At 49.1% G+C, this 19,305-nt stretch overlaps 1 protein-coding gene and 1 long non-coding RNA gene across 3 annotated transcripts; both read right to left on the reverse strand.

Annotated features, from left to right (window-relative positions):
- Positions 1-3,234: 3,234 nt before the first annotated feature.
- LOC133111455 (caprin-1-like) lies at positions 3,235-14,684 on the reverse strand. 2 transcript variants are annotated; one of them, XM_061221827.1, is made up of 16 exons: positions 14,518-14,684; positions 13,216-13,386; positions 12,187-12,249; positions 11,957-12,043; positions 11,169-11,407; positions 10,782-10,864; positions 9,711-9,878; positions 9,052-9,107; positions 8,810-8,890; positions 8,242-8,421; positions 6,406-6,511; positions 5,380-5,429; positions 5,210-5,299; positions 4,664-4,775; positions 4,087-4,242; positions 3,235-3,843 (listed from the first exon to the last, which is right to left on the reverse strand). In XM_061221827.1, exons 2-16 carry the CDS (start codon positions 13,384-13,386, stop codon positions 3,821-3,823), a joined length of 1,665 nt encoding a protein of 554 aa, XP_061077811.1. In that variant the 5' UTR covers positions 14,518-14,684; the 3' UTR covers positions 3,235-3,820. The 2 variants fall into 2 exon arrangements, with proteins under 2 accessions (XP_061077811.1, XP_061077810.1); XM_061221826.1 differs by having other exon boundaries at positions 13,216-13,420.
- A 2,080-nt stretch (positions 14,685-16,764) lies between these two features.
- Positions 16,765-19,305, reverse strand: LOC133111989 (uncharacterized). Its single transcript, XR_009705025.1, has 2 exons — positions 18,849-19,305; positions 16,765-17,668 (listed from the first exon to the last, which is right to left on the reverse strand). It is a non-coding gene; the product is annotated as an uncharacterized LOC133111989 (long non-coding RNA).

The raw sequence follows: 19,305 nt of genomic DNA on the forward strand, positions 1-19,305 counted from the left end.
GGAGAGATCAGGAATTCCAAATACGACCAATTTTAACAGCTATCAGCGGTACCAATGTCCAGACCAAGACTAAACGTTATTGTCCATAAAATTCATGATGCAGACCACATTGACACAGGACATATATACACCAAAACCTTCCACTGGATCACAAAGAATCCTCTGTGTAGTGTGTTTAGAGATAACATAAATGTAATCTGACATTACGTTGTGCTTGTGGATGGAGGAATTTGTACATCGAATTTGTACATACAAGTTCTTATTTCGAGTACTAACTGGATATTTCATCATTGCCAAACTCATATTGTTCTCCTATCACAAAATCTCATTTCACTGTAATTAAGCATACAGTATTCAGTCTCAACAGTCCATGAAAACATAGTACAGTTCTGTCAAGTGTCCTTAAATAAAATATATATATATTTTTTAATTAACAGATTTTTTTTTCATGCATAATGATGAATGAGAGGGGAAAACAATCAGTCTACAAAAAAAAACAATTTGGGTGGGGGCATTTGATTGTAATGTGGTTTTGATTGTCCCAAACTATGGCTATGTTTGTAATGATTTACATGTAAACAGATACGCTCCTTTGAATCAGTCTGTGGCAGATGATAGACATGCTTAAAATGGGAAAAGGCAATCTAATCGGGGATTAGGACACGATTGGTTGGTTTCACAGACACAGATTAAGTTTAGTTAGTCCTGGACTAAACTGCATTTTATAGAAAACCGAATTAAATCGAGGACTAGGCTTAATCTGTGGCCCCATATGTACAGCAGGTACTCAACCCCAACCACAGACTCTGGGGCTTTCAGTAGATGCCAGTTAGGATAGAGAAGATGATTTGGGTAGATGCCAGTTAGGATAGAGATGATGATTTGGGTAGATGCCAGCCCTCCAGAACCAAGGTTGAGAAAACCTTCATTCTTTCTTTGTTTCTAGAAAATAAAGTGCACAGAAAGTGTACAGAAAGTGTACAGAAAGCTGTAATGAGCTTTTCCCTCATTATGACTCCATGAGCACTGACAGGAGAGAGGGGAACCACTCAAGTCTGTGGGGAAGACTAAAAGCAGGATGAGTCCCAAATGATGACTGAAAGAGAGAAACAAAGCACGGTTCTCCATGTGAAGAGGACAGATCGCAGCGAAAGACTGCAGATATCTAGCAGCTCTATCAGTTATTGACTTTAAGTGCTAAATGTGCAAAGCATCCTTTTTTTCAACATAGAAATATTTGTCAAGATTAGTTTCCCTTGAGAATGCCCATATTCCAGTGTCACACAGTATATGAGCTGCAGTGTTCAACAGTCACACTTTAAGCCACACTCTGCTTCAACACCAAAGTGCTTGCATAGTAAACCATTCCGCAGGTCACACTCCATGTTCCAAGTTCAGGGTAAACGGGTCCAGTTTGGGTCAGCAGCCCAAGATGGCGTCCTGCACGGGGTCAGTGCACTGCGGCAGAGGGTTCCAGGGGACAAGAGCGCCAGAGATGACACGTTTGCATTGGTCTCGGGCGAGACCGTGCCCTCTCTTCGCACGCGTTCTTAGCGCAAGCCTCAGCCGCTAACGCAGACACAGTCTCCCAGTGGCAGGTCTGTGTGCTTTAAGGGTGCAAACAGCAAAGGATGATGGGAAAGATGTTGGTGGAAGGAGGGGGGGAGTTGTATGGCTTCACATGATGGAGGGGGGGGGGGGGGAGGGCTGGGAGGCTGGGAGAGAGAGAGAGAGAGAGTTAGTGTTAGACTACAGCCAGGTCACATCACTGGGATCAGGAAGGACAGCATGATGACATCACAGCTGCTTAACCCCTCCTGCTAACAGGCCTCGGCCGTGAGACCCTCAGGGAGACGCCAAGGTGCTCACTAGCGCCCCCTGTGGTTCACTGGGCACCTGCAGTGTATGCAGTCCTCTGGTTCAGAAACAGCAGCTGAATGAGGCAGGGTCAGGGCTGAATGAGGCTGTGTGAGGGCTGAATGAAGCAGGGGCAGGGCTGAATGAGGCTGTGTGAGGGCTGAATGAAGCAGGGGCAGGGCTGAATGAGGCAGGGGCAGGGCTGAATGAAGCAGGGTCAGGGCTGAATGAAGCAGGGCTGAATGAAGCAGGGTGAGGGCTGAATGAGGCAGGGTCAGGGCTGAATGAAGCAGGGTCAGGGCTGAATGAGGCTGTGTGAGGGCTGAATGAAGCAGGGCCAGGGCTGAATGAGGCAGGGTGAGGGCTGAATGAGGCAGGGACAGGGCTGAATGAAGCAGGGTCAGGGCTGAATGAGGCAGGGTCAGGGCTGAATGAGGCAGGGTCAGGGCTGAATGAAGCAGGGTCAGGGCTGAATGAAGCAGGGTCAGGGCTGAATGAGGCTGTGTGAGGGCTGAATGAAGCAGGGCCAGGGCTGAATGAGGCAGGGTGAGGGCTGAATGAGGCAGGGACAGGGCTGAATGAAGCAGGGTCAGGGCTGAATGAGGCAGGGTCAGGGCTGAATGAGGCTGTGTGAGGGCTGAATGAAGCAGGGCCAGGGCTGAATGAGGCAGGGTGAGGGCTGAATGAGGCAGGGTGAGGGCTGAATGAAGCAGGGTCAGGGCTGAATGAGGCAGGGTCAGGGCTGAATGAGGCAGGGTCAGGGCTGAATGAGGCAGGGTCAGGGCTGAAGCTCACAGGAGAGCAGCATTATTCAGCAACAGCTTACACAGCAGAAAACAAACGCCACCAAGTGGATACATTTCCTGAAATACTCTACCCTAGGCTGGTTTCAAAAAGTCGGCTGTTTCTCGATTTCATGGGGGAAATGGAGCATTTTTGACGGTTGGGGGAAAAGTATATAACGGTAAGTAAATAACGGTTTACACACAGAGAGCGCAAATACAACAGTTCTACAGTGAAATTTAAGTATATGGACAGCGTCAAGTGCGTTTACAACCAAACCAGACCAAACACAGGTCAAACACACAATCTCTCGATGCCGGTCCAACGGGATACGACTGAATAACTGTGGCACAAGTGTTGATGCGGTGAAAGTTTTGTTCTTAATTGTGGGGACTATGGAGGGGAGTTTCAGTAATCTACAGGAATGTCGCTGGTGTCTGTTTTTAAAGCGTTTGAGTGATGTCTGGAGCAACAGGAAACACAGCAGAGCCGTCAGGACATGACCAACCCGCCCCGCTGACCCCTGACCCTGACCCCCCCCCAGGCCCAGGGTTTCACTGTTAGCATTAGCGCACACAGGGAAGCACACACACAGCAGGTAAAGCAACATCTTTATTGAAACTTTCTCTCAAGAAGCAACAATTTACAAACTGAGGAACTGGGAATTTTAAAAAGAACCAAAAAGGGCAGTGAAAAAAAAAAAAAAACATGTATGCGTATATACACAAACACACACATGCACATGTATGTGTTTATATACAAACACACACGTATATACTCCCAGTAACTGGATCAGCAGTGGCAAGTTGTTTTTTTTTGTTGTTTTTTTGCATTTTGTTTTATACAAAAAAATAAATTAATGAAAATCTTTTCAAGTTTACAGGAATATAGATTAGTTCCAAACAGTCTTGCTTAAAATCTTGGAACGCTGATGACTTCACGCTTGGCGTGTTTGGACTCATTAAAACATTGAATATCATGGTGATAGCAGGACACTGTTAGATCAGAGAGGCAGGGAGCAGCGCTGAGGGGGAGCGGGGGGAGCAGCGCTGAGGGGGAGCGGGGGGAGGAGCGTGGTGATTGGTCAGCGTGGTGATTGGTCAGTGTTCACGGTGGCGGGAGCCGGCCAATAGGATCGCACCACTGCGCATTACCTCCAGCCACCGGACCCGGTCCTCGCTTATAGTTGGGCTGGTACCCCTCCTGTGGACAGACAACAGACATTACAGACACGCTACAGACACGTGCTACAGACACATGTCAGCAAGGACAGGCGGTAACACTCATATCCACCACACACACACCCACACCCACACCCACACCCACACCCACACACACCCGCCTTGCACATGCGTTGAGGAACAGTGGTCTACACATTTAAAAGGTTCAACTCCAGATCAGAGTGGAAGGCATGAACCCCAGTGTGCTCTCTCTGGGGGGGTTTACCTCTGAAGCTGTTGGAGGGGCCGCGGTAACCGTTGGCGACGGCGCGTGAGTTTCGGGGGCCCCGTGTCATGGTTCTGGGGCTGTAGAAGGGCTGTCCCCCGCCCTGCACCTGCGGCCCCCCAGGCCTGGAGAGGGAGGGGTCCGCAGGGTGGAAGCCTGGGGTGGGGTGGGGTGGAGGTGAGACTGAGCCCCGAACCCGAAATATATTCAGTGTTACTGCAGTAGGTCTCAGTGGGAAGGTTTCTCCAAACTGACCAAAGGTCAGGCCTGATTTTAATCTGACGGCATCATAAAAGACTATACTACAGGAACACAGCACAGCTCAAACTGCAGAGCACAGCTTAAACACAGCACAAACTGCAGCGCACAGCTTAAACACAGCTCAAACTGCAGAGCACAGCTGAAACACAGCACAAACTGCAGAGCACAGCTGAAACACAGCACAAACTGCAGAGCACAGCTCAAACTGCAGAGCACAGCTCAAACTGCAGAGCACAGCTTAAACACAGCTTCCTGTGCGATCAGCATCTGTCCGGCCCCAGGGCTCCCCCAATCACAGCGCTGTCAGTGGGCTCACCGGGCTGGGTCTCGGGGGGGTCCGCATGGTGCCGGGGCTGAGAGCTGAAGCCCTGGTACTGCAGCAGGTCCGTCTCTCCCGAGGGGGGGGCAGGGGCGCTCACATTAAACACCTGTGATCATTTCAGATAAACACAGGGCTGCACATCTCCTCAACAATAATGAAGCATTCATAAAATGTGCTTTCACTCTGCACTGCAGTGACCCAGCTCACAGCACACTCACTGTGTGTATGTGTGTGTGTGTGTGTACGTGTGTGTGTGTGTGTGTGTGTGTACGTGTGTGTGCGTGTGCTTGCGTGTGTGCGTGTGTGTGTGTGTACGTGTGTGTACGTGTGTGTGTACGTGTGTGTACGTGTGTGTACGTGTGTGTACGTGTGTGTACGTGTGTGTACGTGTGTAAGTGGCCCTGTTGGTGTGAGATCATCCTTCAAGCCCAAGATTAGATGAGCGATGCTGCAGGAAGAGGAGGTTTAGAGCCGGGAGGGAAAGAGGGACTCTCTCACTCTCTCACTCAACCATGCAAGAAGGACAGCCAGAACACTGACCTGAATGGAGTCCATGGGGTCAGTCTGTGGTCGGGGGTCTGTACTGTGGGGGACCGCTGTAGAGAGTGGTGTGGGGGAGACCATGGGGATCTGCAGAGAGGAGGAAACCTGAGCATCAGCCTCACACCCACAGGGCTACACCAGCAGGACTGTATAGCGCCTTTCCTCACCTGCGTGGAGTCCGTCTGTCCAGGGCCGCTCGGCTGCATCAGGCGGGACTCTGGGTGAACGAGAGCGAGCAGAGATTTAACATCCCAACTACAGCAGAACCACAGAGATTTAACATCCCAACTACAGCAGAACCACAGAGATTTAACATCCCAACTACAGCAGAACCACAGAGATTAAACATCCTAACTACAGCAGAACCACAGAGATTTAACATCCCAACTACAGCAGAACCACAGAGATTAAACATCCCAACTACAGCAGAACCACAGAGATTTAACATCCCAACTACAGCAGAACCACAGAGATTTAACATCCCAACTACAGCAGAACCACAGAGATTAAACATGCTTACTACAGCAGAACCACAGAGATTAAACATCCCAACTACAGCAGAACCACAGAGATTAAACATGCTTACTACAGCAGAACCACAGAGATTAAACATGCTTACTACAGCAGAACCACAGAGATTAAACATGCTTACTACAGCAGAACCACAGAGATTAAACATGCTTACTACAGCAGAACCACAGAGATTAAACATGCTTACTACAGCAGAACCACAGAGATTTAACATCCTAACTACAGCAGAACCACAGAGATTAAACATGCTTACTACAGCAGAACCACAGAGATTAAACATGCTTACTACAGCAGAACCACAGAGATTAAACATGCTTACTACAGCAGAACCACAGAGATTATACATGCTTACTACAGCAGAACCAGAGATTAAACATGCTTACTACAGCAGAACCACAGAGATTGAACATCCTAACTACAGCAGAACCACAGAGATTTAACATCCTAACTACAGCAGAACCACAGAGATTTAACATCCTAACTACAGCAGAACCACAGAGATTTAACATCCCAACTACAGCAGAACCACAGAGATTTAACATCCTAACTACAGCAGAACCACAGAGATTAAACATGCTTACTACAGCAGAACCACAGAGATTTAACTTGCTAACTACAGCAAACTGGGCATATTCAAAATAACACCCCTCAAAAGGACCCACCGGGGGGACACATCTGGGTGGGGTCTGTGTTCTGGGAGGAGCTCATTGGCCGTGCCGAGATGATGGCGGGGTCGAGGACCTGTCCGTCAAACTCCAAGATGGAATCCTGAGGATCACAGGCCAGAGATTACACAGAGACAAGATACTCAACTCCACCGTGCCTGGGTCCTCCCCTGCGCTCTTCTGTCCAGGGGGGGTGAACAGCACAGCAAGCAAGACTCTCACACACGGGGAGCGATTAAATTACACCATTAATCACACCGTCACATGCAATTATTGAAGTGCTCCAACAGATTAGTCCTATTCCACCTGTACCTTTGTGTGGGCTTTGAGTTTGCCATCGTCCCATACTCTGGCTGTGAAAAAGTAAAGTAGAGGCTGCTTTTCCAAGGCAGCTGCTGGGTGACAGGTTGTTGGTGATGGTGCACCCAAGGTACATGAAAATGCTGACGGCTTACAGCGTGTAATTGTTGATGGTGATGGAGGGAGAGTTGTAATGTCCTGTCCCGTGGAGATGGTTTTGTTCAGGCTGAAGTCCGGGTGCGCTTGGGTGCTGCTACAGCTTCATCCTCAGCAAACAGCTGGTCCTGGATGAGCAGCGGTCTGACCTTTGATGTAGCTTTCAGTCGAGAGAGGTTGAATGGTTTACTGTCGCCCCTTGTGTGCAGGTAGACTCCCAGAGTTGATGCCGCAGGAGGGAATAAGAATATCCCAAACAAGGTGGCGCCAACAAACATCCCTGCTTCCCACCACAACATACACACATCCCTGCTTCCCACCACAACATACACACTCTCCACACCTCCCTGCTTCACACCACAACAGACTTTGAAGGATTCTGAAGTGGACCCATGTCGGTATGGAAGTACTGGAGCATGCAGAGGCTGTAGCGTAGTGGTTAAGTTGAATGACGGGGACACACAAGGTTGGTGGTTCGATCCCAGTGTAGCCACAATATGATCCGCACAGCCGTTGGACCCTTGAGGATTCTCTCCTGCTTAGTCTAATCAACCGGATAAAAGCCTGAGCCAAACAACATGGCCTGTAATGTAATGTCTCTGCGCTCTTTACCTCTCACGCAGCTGTCAGAGAGAAGATGATGTCTGTTGTAGATCTTCTGAACCCTCTCTCTGCAAAGAGTTTACCGGTAGTTGTTACAATTGCACCCGCCTCCCTTGTTCTTGAACAGAGTAATGATATTAGCATCTCATGTCCTGGGGACGTCTGTGGGATCGAGCCGGCGTGTCTGGTGTGGGGGGGCCCTACCGGCGTGTCTGGTGTGGGGGGCCCTAACACCTAACCCCCAATTGCTCCTGATGAGCTGGCAGCCAAACGCCATTGGTGTGCGAGTGCATTTGTGAACGGGTGAATGAGAAGCATCAATTGAACAGCGCTTTGGATAAAGGCGCTATATAAATGCCAACCATTTACCATTTACCATTTACAGCACCTCCTCTCCAGCACAGGCAGGGCAGCTTGTGGAGTTTGTGAAGAGCAGGCTCCCACACTTTGATCCCATCGCTGCCTGGTGCCTTTCCGCAGGTTAGGCTGTTGATCGCTTTGCTAGCTCCTTAGTTGTTGGTTCCATGTCAAGCTCTTCCATTACAGGTTGATACTCTACAGTGTTTTCACTGGCATAGAGCTCAGTGTTCTACCCAGTGGTCTCATTTGGAGCAATCAGCGATGGGTACCCCCAAGGCGGATTTCAGAGGCGATTGTTCAAATGCCTTTTTAATACAGTCATACACACCTTTGATGTGCATGACGATGGACATTACTACATATTACGATGGATATTTTTTGAGCGAGTGTGTAGTGTGTGTGCGTGATACACACCTGCATGAAGTTGTAAGGGCCCTGCATCTGAGCCATCAGGTCCTGTACAGCCTGCTTCCTCACCCCGAGGTCAGCGGGGGTCACGGGGTCAGCGGGGGTCACGGGCCTGGATGAGCTCAGGGGGAGGGGCTCCGAGGCCAAGGGGGGCGTGGCCTGCCGCTGCTGGATGGCACTGAGCCCCTGCAACAGGGCAGAGCCAAATTATAGGCCCTCGTCCTGCACCATGCAATCCAATCAGAATTACTTCACTGGCATAAAATGTGTTTGCTGGGAGAAAGTCCGGTTATTTGGAATGAACCTTTTGCAAATACCATTTTAGCCAAAAATGTTTCTTCATGTGTGGTGAAACTTCCAGGCGCTAGCGCGCCGCGAGGAGTTAGCGCGCCGCGAGGAGTTAGCGCGCCGCGAGGAGTTAGCGCGCCGCGAGGAGTTAGCGCGCCGCGAGGAGTTAGCGCGCCGCGAGGAGTTAGCGCGCCGCGAGGAGTTAGCGCGCCGCGAGGAGTTAGCGCGCCGCGAGGAGTTAGCGCGCCGCGAGGAGTTAGCGCAGCGCGAGAGACGCCCACAGTACCTCCAGTTCCGAGCCCCACTCGTCTCTCTGCTCTTTATCGCTGCTGTAGGAAGCTTCTGGAATGAACTGTCGGTTCACAAACTGCCAAAAGAAAGAACAGTCACCATAGTCAACAGCCGCCAATCACAACAGCAGGCCTGAACACTGTTGCCACAGTTACCCTGGGGGTCAGAGGGCGAGCATGCAGGACACTGTGTGTGTGTGTGTGTGTGAGAGGAGTGTGTGAGTGTGAAATGGCTCACCTGTGTGGGCTCAAACTCCACCTGCTGCACTGTGTACTCTTCAGTGGCTTCAGCTTCTGGAGGAGAGGAGAGCACATTTCAGTCAGTCCTGCAGCTCCTAAAGAGAGCGCATTTCAGTCAGTCCTGCAGCTCCTAGAGAGCGCATTTCAGACAGTCCTGCAGCTCCTAAAGAGAGCGCATTTCAGCCAGTCCTGCAGCTCCTAAAGAGAGCGCATTTCAGCCAGTCCTGCAGCTCCTAAAGAGCGCATTTCAGCCAGTCCTGCAGCTCCTGAAGAGAGCGCATTTCAGTCAGTCCTGCAGCTCCTAAAGAGCGCATTTCAGTCAGTCCTGCAGCTCCTGAAGAGAGCGCATTTCAGTCAGTCCTGCAGCTCCTGAAGAGAGCGCATTTCAGTCAGTCCTGCAGCTCCTAAAGAGCGCATTTCAGCCAGTCCTGCAGCTCCTGAAGAGAGCGCATTTCAGTCAGTCCTGCAGCTCCTAAAGAGAGCGCATTTCAGCCAGTCCTGCAGCTCCTAAAGGGAGCGCATTTCAGTCAGTCCTGCAGCTCCTAAGGAGAGCACATTTCAGTCAGTCCTGCAGCTCCTACAAATCAGAGACAACTCCTAAGTGCTGTGCTGTTTTGGTCCCGTTTATGTTCTGACCATAGAGACACTCTCACTCACCAGTCTGTGCAGGCTGCTCCTCTGGCACAGCTGACAGATCAGATGCGGGCTGCTCTTCCTCATCCTCCTCTTCGTCACACAGGCCATTGTGGTGTGCAGCGTCAGACAGCACTCTGTCAAAGTACCCGCAGCACAGCAGCCTGTCCAGGGTCTCCTTCAGAGCCTTATCTGTACAGAGCACAGGCTGTTACACCGCCCCGAAACCACCCCAACTACAGACCCACACCGCCCCAACTACAGACCCAAACCACCCCAACTACAGACCCAACTACAGACCCACACCACCCCAACTACAGACCCAACTACAGACCCACACCACCCAAACCACCCCAACTACAGACCCAACTACAGACCCACACCGCCCCAACTACAGACCCACACCACCCAAACCACCCCAACTACAGACCCAACTACAGACCCACACCACCCCAACTACAGACCCACACCACCCAAACCACCCCAACTACAGACCCAACTACAGACCCACACCGCCCCAACTACAGACCCACACCACCCAAACCACCCCAACTACAGACCCAACTACAGACCCACACCGCCCCAACTACAGACCCACACCACCCAAACCACCCCAACTACAGACCCAACTACAGACCCACACCGCCCCAACTACAGACCCACACCACCCCAACTACAGACCCAAACCACCCCAACTACAGACCCAACTACAGACCCACACCGCCCCAACTACAGACCCAAACCACCCCAACTACAGACCCAACTACAGACCCACACCGCCCCAACTACAGACCCACACCACCCAAACCACCCCAACTACAGACCCAACTACAGACCCACACCGCCCCAACTACAGACCCACACCACCCAAACCACCCCAACTACAGACCCAACTACAGACCCACACCACCCCAACTACAGACCCACACTGCCCCCCCCCCCAGAACAAAAAATGAAAGCACCAGCTTGGTGCCTGGTGAAGCCCTGAGAATGTGAAATCAGCAAATCCATCCAAAAATCTATCGGCCAATCACAGTGTCTGGGAGACATCCACTCCTAGCCAATCACAGGGCGGGATGCTAGCAAAGCTCTTACAGGTGGTTCCAGCCACGGCCGTGTCCTTGCCCTCCAGCAGGTCCAGGAAGTGCTGAGAGGCCTCCTCACACTGCGCAGCCAGCCTGCAGCACAGGAGAACAGAGCGGTCAGGGGAAACAGGGCAGAGCGGTCAGGGGAAACAGGGCAGAGCGGTCAGGGGAAACAGGGCAGAGCGGTCAGGGGAAACAGAGCAGAGCGGTCAGGAGAAACAGGGCAGAGCGGTCAGGAGAAACAGGGCAGAGCGGTCAGGGGAAACAGGGCAGAGCGGTCAGGGGAAACAGGGCAGAGCGGTCAGGGGAAACAGGGCAGAGCGGTCAGGAGAAACAGACATCTCCTGGACACATCAGGCAGTGCTCAAATCCCCCTGAAAACTGTATTAACACTCACCTGACGCTCTGGTCTCTCACTGGTCCCACCAGCTTGTAGAACTCATCCAGGGAGGTGAGGTCATCGTCCGTGAGCAGGGGGGAGGAGCCGGCCTGCTGCTTTAGCTCCGCCCTGACACAGTCCTCGCCAAGCTTGTCCAATAAGAACTGGAGCTCCAGCACCGCCTTCAGCCGCCGCTGCCCCGCCTCCTCACGGAGCAGCTGCTCCCTCCGAGCCGCCTTCTTCACCGCCTTCTGGACCTGCCAAACCCGCCAACACGCTCACGCCAAACCCGCCAACACGCTCACGCCAAACCCGCCAACACGCTCACGCCAAACCCGCCAACACGCTCACGCCAAACCCGCCAACACGCTCACGCCAAACCCGCCAACACGCTCACGCCAAACCCGCCAACACACTCACGCCAAACCCGCCAACACGCTCACGCCAAACCCGCCAACACGCTCACGCCAAACCCACCAACACGCTCACGCCAAACCCGCCAACACACTCACGCCAAACCCGCCAACACGCTCACGCCAAACCCGCCAACACGCTCACGCCAAACCCACCAACACGCTCACGCCAAACCTGCCAACACGCTCACGCCAAACCCGCCAAACCCAACACACTCACGCCAAACCCAACACTCAGGCCAAACCTGCGAGTCAGCGCTCAGACCCGCCACACACCCTCCACAAACCCCCGAGTGAGCACTTGCTTAGACCCCCCCCCCTCCCAGAGTCAGCGATTGCTTAGACCCCAGAGTCAGCGATTGCTTAGACCCCAGAGACCCCAGAGTTACTCACGTCTTGGCCCAGCGCCAGGAAGCTCTTCTGCAGCTCCCGAGCAAAGTCCAGGTTATGGGTCACTTCCTGGAACTTGGACAAGGCTTCCTGTCAAGGAATGGGAACAGTGAACAACTGTTACTGGAGAACAATTTTACTGTCTTTTTAATTGAATTTTACTGTGACACCTGAACCAGATAAAGTCCACAGGTGAAGAATGTGCTGCAGAACCCGCGCACGGACAAGCTCACCAGCTGATCCTGATTGAGGCGCTCCCCGTTGTTTCTCTTGGCCTGGTAGTCATCCAGCTTGCCCTGCAGGAGAAGCGTGGTGTCAGAGGGAGAGGCGCTGGAGAGCCATTCTACAGACACTTCAACTCTACTCCGCAAGGAGACTGAGAAAGAAGCGTCAGGCCCGCAAAAATACCCGTTCCACTTGATGCTTTTAATTATTATTTTTAATAAAATCCCTCTTATCCACAGGAGAGGGGGATTTTATTAAAAATAATAATTAGGAGACCGGAAATATTTGTGTGCAATAGCGGCGTGTGAAATAAAGAATAAAAGGCTTAACGGAACGTATACTTCCGCCCCCCCCCCCCAGCTATGGATCAAACCCAACCAGTGAAGCGGGAAAATAGCCGTTATTGTACAATTAGAGCACAAAGCAGATTCTGTAAATGCGGGCAAATCTGCACAGCCCTGACAGCAGGACAAAAAGCCACACTTTCTGCACCAAGAATAATTGCCCCAGATCTGGGGAACATTCCACTGAGACATTTTCCCAGACACAAGCCGGACATCAAAACGCTCGCTGACCTGACGGCTATGGGCACAGGGACCTCAGACAAAGAGGGATTCAAATGAAACCCCGTTTAACTGAACACATATTCACTCACAGCCGAACATTGCGAATTTACCTTTAAGTGACAGCTTAGCTGAAACTAGTGCTCTGTAGCAAAAGGCAAACTAAGGTTTCCCCCCCCCCCATATATGTGGCCTGTGTTCACATAAGGGTGGGCTTTCTAGTTGGCCAGGTACACCAGCCAGAACACATCAACATCCAACGACAGCTACGTTCAGTTCTGCGCAATAAATTACCACAACAGGACAGATCTCATGTGTTTCCGCTCGCCTGAAATGACTGCAGGATGGGCACATCCCAGGAACCAGGCCCGTCCACTGGGAGGTTTAATCCGACTGCAGGGCACTGAGTGGGACTACAACATGCTCTTCCAGACGGACGTCCCTACACGATTAACTAACAGGACATGCGCTTACCTTTTTCTTTTCCATGTTCCGTACTTTTTTGTCGATGACACCCAGCACTTGCTTCATGGCCTCGGTCTGAGCGCCGGAGGACTGCCCGGCGATGGCAAACTGGCCAGGAGCGGATCCCACGTCCGGGCTGGAAGACTGAACGGTCCCGTTGCCGTTCGTCGCGGAGGGCATCTGTGGACACGGGTGAGCCGGAGAAATATTTGCACTGGTGGGGAAAATAATAAGATCAGCTGCCCAGAACGAACGAAGAAGAATGCAGACTTCACTGCTTGCGTCATGTCGCATTGGCCACCTGTGTCCGTGTATCAACTTGGATCCTACAGTGTATTGTGTGTGTGTGTGTGTGTGTGTGTGTGTGTGTGTGTGTGCGCGCGGGTACATGGCATCCTAGACAAGATTCGCCCCTGTCAGACTCCGGATAAAAGAAAGTCTCCCAATTTTCTTAAAATTGTCCCCTTGCCATATACCGGTCGATCCCGGGCAAGACTGCCGCAGTTTGAAAAGCAGTCGGGCTGGAACTATGCGAAATACCGGCCCTGAAGAAAACGACCATCCCTGCTGGTCATTGCCAGTGCTGAGTGGTTTTCTGTATTAAATTAAATCACTGTCGACTCGCTAACTTTTATCGGGTTTAACCGTAAGAAACGTTTGTGTGACCAACAAGCCTCAAGTAGCACATCTTAAACGATTCTTACGGAGTGTTACCTAGGTTAACGTTGCTCGGGTAACACTGAGACAACTTGCCCGTGTTGGTCTTTGCAGACCCCAAATAGCGACCTGTTCACACGGATAATGTTAATTTTTACCCCCGGCCTGGCCTGGGTCAGTGCGGTAGCTAGCGAGCTAGCTAGCTAACGTCAACTCGTCAGCTGGCCAGGTCGTTGCCTTGAGCCAATGATTCCATTGGCATGTAAACCAGTAAACGAGAGTTAACCATATAACAGTGTAATGTGAGTTTAAATAATCTCATGATTACAAGATACTGCTCATTTAATTCCCGCTACCCAGCTGTCCAACTATAGCTAGCGTTAGCCGACTAGGCTAACGGCAGTCTCACGTTAGTGTTGGTAAGATAAAAATACTAAACTGGGCAAAACTACAAACTAGTTTTGCGCCAAAGTTTAGGCAGTCCTCAGTAACCATCCGAAAAGGATCACGATCACGTCACATCAACCGGCATTTTGGTTCTACTGCGCTTGGTAACTTATCCGAACAGCCTCGGTAGCTAACGCATTGCTGATGAGGGAATTCCTTCGGGTTGTCCGAATAAACATCGATGCCTTTTCGCTTGCGTATTCTTACCTTCTCGGCTCTATGAATCCACCAAAGGTGAGAGTAAAATGCCAAAACTAATGGAGGGTTACTTTATCTTTTTTTTTAATCGTTTTATCGTTTGTTTGTTTGTTTATTTATTTATTTGTTCTTGTATTTATTTACTTCTAGTATAGTATGAGATCCGCCCGCCGGCCTCACCGACAACTGAGAGAGACAAATAAGACCGGTGACAATTTATATAGACCAGACCGGCGAATCCGGGTACTTGCACGTACACGCCCCTTCTCGGGGGTGGCAATAACACAGCGGGAATAGGGTATTTGACCTAAATTGGCAATATCTGTTGACAACAATATCCGATATTTCTTACATTATATTTCCGAAAAGTTGAAAGTCTTTTCAGCATTTCCATGAGTAGTTTTTGAGAACGAGAGCTTTGACACCAGCCATGGCATTATATACTAGACACGGAGCGAGCTAGCTTTCAATCGATCCGGTGAGAAGTCATTTAATTTAACGTGCACCGCCGGACTTGGCGACAGGACGATAGGGCAGGCGCAGATGCACACTGGCGCTGGTGTCAAAGCTCTCGTTCTCAAAAACTACTCATCGTAAAAATGTCAACTTAGTATGGAACTGTTCAAAAGACTTATTTAAAAAATAGGAGCGTGTATGTGTCAAAGTACCCGGATTCGCCGGTCTGGATTATGTAGGGTCAAGAACCTGACATCCATCACTTACAAAATAAACGATCAGCACCTCCACCGCCTGGTATAACTTTATAATTCTGAACTCAAGAACTCAATAATTTACAATAATTTTTTCCCCAGATGTATAGAGTGTGTGATTTGGATGACATTAATGGAATTAGGCAGACGCTCTTATCCAGAGCAATGTACAGTTGATTAGACTAAGCAGAAGACAGTCCTCCCCTGGAGCAATGCAAGGTTCAGGGCCTTGCTCAAGGGCCCAACGGCTGTGCGGATCTCATTGTGGCTACACTGGGATTTGAACCCCCAACCTTGCCTGTCCCAGTCATTTACCTTAAGAGATGTGTGTTGTTGTTGAAGCAGTGATGCTTATGACAGAAGGAAAAAATAAGGGTAACACTTTACAACAATGTTACGTGAAATGCCATTCACTTATGTAGGAGTTAATCAACGACTGAGAAGCTAAAACAGCTTTGTACAGTATATGTATTTGTGATAACTACAATAGTTGTTGGCAATTAATATATATATTTAAAACTGTTAATGTATTTGTTCATGGCTAACACATTTTAAATGTATGTTATGGTTTGCTAATATAGAAATATTCCTGTAATTAATTAATTAGTTAGTAGTTAATAAATACACTTATCGAATGAAAAGTTTAAATTCATGCTTATTGCATTTGTACATCATGATTAACAACTGCATTAGTTCATGCAAATTCAAGAACCTTGTGACAAAAAACAAATCTGCACTAAACAGGTTATATTAAATGAAATAGATTAAGAAAAATATAGTCTTCATTGGTAAAACATATGTTCAGAAACATTTAAATACTAGTATATTTGAATTCGTTTTTAAAAATCAGTTTATAAGCATTTTAATCAAACACATTTTAAAGAAAATATACAGGATCGAAAGGATTAGCCCTTGAATTCACATTTTCAATAAAAAAATACCATATATTTATATTTAATCACAAGCACTCATAGATAGTGGGGCGGCCTGTAGCGTAGTGGTTAAGGTAAATGACGGGGACACGCAAGGTCGGTAGTTCTAATCCCTGTGTAGCCACAATAAGATCCACACAGCCGTTGGGCCCTTGAGCAAGGCCCTTAACCCTGCATTGCTCCAGGGGAGGACTGTCTCCTGCTTAGTCTAATCAACTGTACGTCGCTCTGGATAAGAGCGTCTGCCAAATGCCTGTAATGTAATGTAATGTAATAGTAAAACCTATCTGTGTCATACTGATTACACAAGTTCAATTATCTTGAATCTTGAACAGGAAGGTAATTAATTCTTTCTTAATATCTGGTGTGTCACTGTTCTCTAAATAAAAAAATAAAAAAATGGTTAAACTTCAGGCATCTAAATCAGGCTTCCCAGCCTGTTTAAATACAGTAGGTCTATACATTACATTAAATTAATGGCATTTGGCAGACACTCTTATCCAGAGCAACGTACAACAAAGTGCATACCCATAACCAGGGATAAGTGTGCTGAAAGACCCTAGAGGGAAGTACAATTTCAACTGCTACCTGTACAACAAAGATAAGGACCAGGGCCTATTTGAATTTTTATTTTTTATAAACAAACAAATAAACAAACAAATAACAAAGCAAAAGTGACCAAACTTAACTAGCCAAACACTGCTTACCTAGCCAAACAAAAAATACTGATACACAAAAAAGTAAATCACAGAAAGACAACAATTAAAGTTCACAGGGAGGTAGGGAGGGACGGGGAGAGGTGCTGCTTGAAGAGGTGCATCTTCAGTTTGCGCTTGAAGGTGGGGAGAGATTCTACAGTTCTGACCTCAACGGGGAGTTCATTCCACCACCATGGAGCCAGAATAGACAGTAGTCGTGAGCGTGAGGTGGAAGTTCGGAGAGGGGGAGGTGCCAAGCGGCATGTGGAGGCTGAACGAAGAGGTCTGGCAGGGGTGTAGGGTCTGATGATTTTTTGTAGGTAAGCTGGGGAAGACCCCTTAACTGCTTGGAAGGCTAGCACCAATGTTTTGAATTTGATGGGAGCCATGACAGGCAGCCAGTGGAGGGAAGTAAGCAGGGGGGTGACGTGTGAGTATTTGGGAAGGTTGAAGACCAGACGAGCTGCTGCATTCTGGATAAGTTGGAGGGGTCTAATGGCGGACGCTGGGAGGCCAGCCAAGAGGGAAGTACTATAGCTCACAGTCCTGCATACTTTCACTGAAACCCGGATCGCAGACGGAACCGGATCGCAGACAGAACCGAAGCGCATTTCGCCGTGCGCAGCGCGTCAGACGGTGATGGGGATGTTCTCACGGAAGCAGCGCTGTGGAGCTGCAGAGGTCCTGGGAGATCCGAGCCAGCCGATCGCTCTGCATCTCTGCTCTGCATCTCGTCAGAGATCTGCAGGTTGGCGCTGCTGTACTGGGAGCGCACGGTGTTGACCGCGTCCAGCAGCTGCTGGCAGTTAACTGGTGTGATCTGCACAGGCCAGATAAGACCAGTTACCATACCTCTGAACCGAAGTCTACTCAACGTGCAGCTATGAAAGATGGTGCAGCACGACATAGGAATGTAGGTTTTAAATCAATGGTCCTCACTCCAGGGCCTGGACAGCCGCAGGGTGTGCTGGCTTTGGTTGCTACTCAGCACTTAATTGATCAATGAACACAGTTAATTGAACAGTTAACTCACCTCACCTAGTTTCTTGGGTCCTAATATTGCATGTTGCGGATATTAAGGTGAAAACAAAAACCAGCACGCCCTGCGGCTCTTCGGGACCAGGAGTGAGGACCACTAGAATCAAATTGGAAGTAAGTTAGCCATCTAGCTAGCTCTACCTAACAGCCGTACCTTAGCTGGCTAAATCAAATGCTGCTCCTTTTACTGGCCAACTTATATTAGCTAGACAAATCCTGCAACATAGCAAACTACTTCGATATAGTTAGATATACTTGGATGTATAAACATTTGTTAGTGACCTAGCTAGCCGCATTCCTCTGATGTTTAGGTTAGAAAATGGTAGGCTACTGGCGTTAGCTATCTTGCTAATTCGCCTTTCGCTAAGCCACACCCTAGAATGCAGACTGGCCAATCACAGCGCAGCCAAGAACAAGCTCCGACAGGGGTCTGACACTTTCATGACAGCGCTCCATTGACTCGAGTGCAGGCGTCTCAGATTTTCGTACTTTTCGACACTCGTTTTTGTGGAAATAAAATAGTTATGGTTAAACGTTGTGCCTGGGGCACTTGTAACACTGATACTCGTTTCCCAGACAGGTTGGAGGGGTGTGTGCGTTTTTTCCCCTTCCCCAAACCAAAATCAACCCCTGACAAGTGTCGCCTGTGGATAAAACTTAGCGATAGCTTAGCTATCACGTAAACACAGTCTGGATTCTATTTTTTGACAACATAAGACTAGCAGCTAGATGTTGATCCATCCAAACACCTAACGTTAATATGTTACAGACAAGCTATTGATAAGCCCAATTATGTGGGAGCAGAACCCTGAGGAGCTAACCGAAATATCACCTCGTTAATTACAGCTAACGTTGCCTACTTGGTTATGATACGCTAGCATACAAGGCTACTGGATGCAATGTTATATGTGCTTAGTACTTTTGCTTTGTAATAAAGACGATAATAGTGAATAGAGACCTACCCATCTTTACACGAACAGTGTTGCTCCTTGTAGAAAAGGCTTGACTTTTATATGCATTCCCGCGATACTTCATTTGTCGCGATATGTTTGTGTGTTCAATTCACGTGTTTCCTACTTGGTTTCTTTTTTCTGTGCCTGCAGCGATGAGCAGACGTGCCGACTCAGCACGCTCTGACAAATGAGCTAAAGTTGTTTACCTACCGCACTTATCCTCGTAGTTATCCCAAGTAATCCACTCTCGTTATTCCGAGTGTTCCGAGTCACTGACGATAAGTAAGTTTGTCGTAATATGATGTTTGTTGAGTTAATCAACACGTGTTTGCAACCTGTTAGCTAGTACAGTTAAACTTGCTCTTGTTATCATTTCCTTTAAGTAATATAGCGTACGTTTCCCCCGAGAGTGCTGTATTCTGTGTGTAGTTTAGGAATGACCGTCTGGCGTTTCTACTGCCGGAAA

This window comes from Conger conger, chromosome 15 (assembly GCF_963514075.1).
Source record: "Conger conger chromosome 15, fConCon1.1, whole genome shotgun sequence".
In the NCBI taxonomy this organism is placed as follows: domain Eukaryota; kingdom Metazoa; phylum Chordata; class Actinopteri; order Anguilliformes; family Congridae; genus Conger; species Conger conger.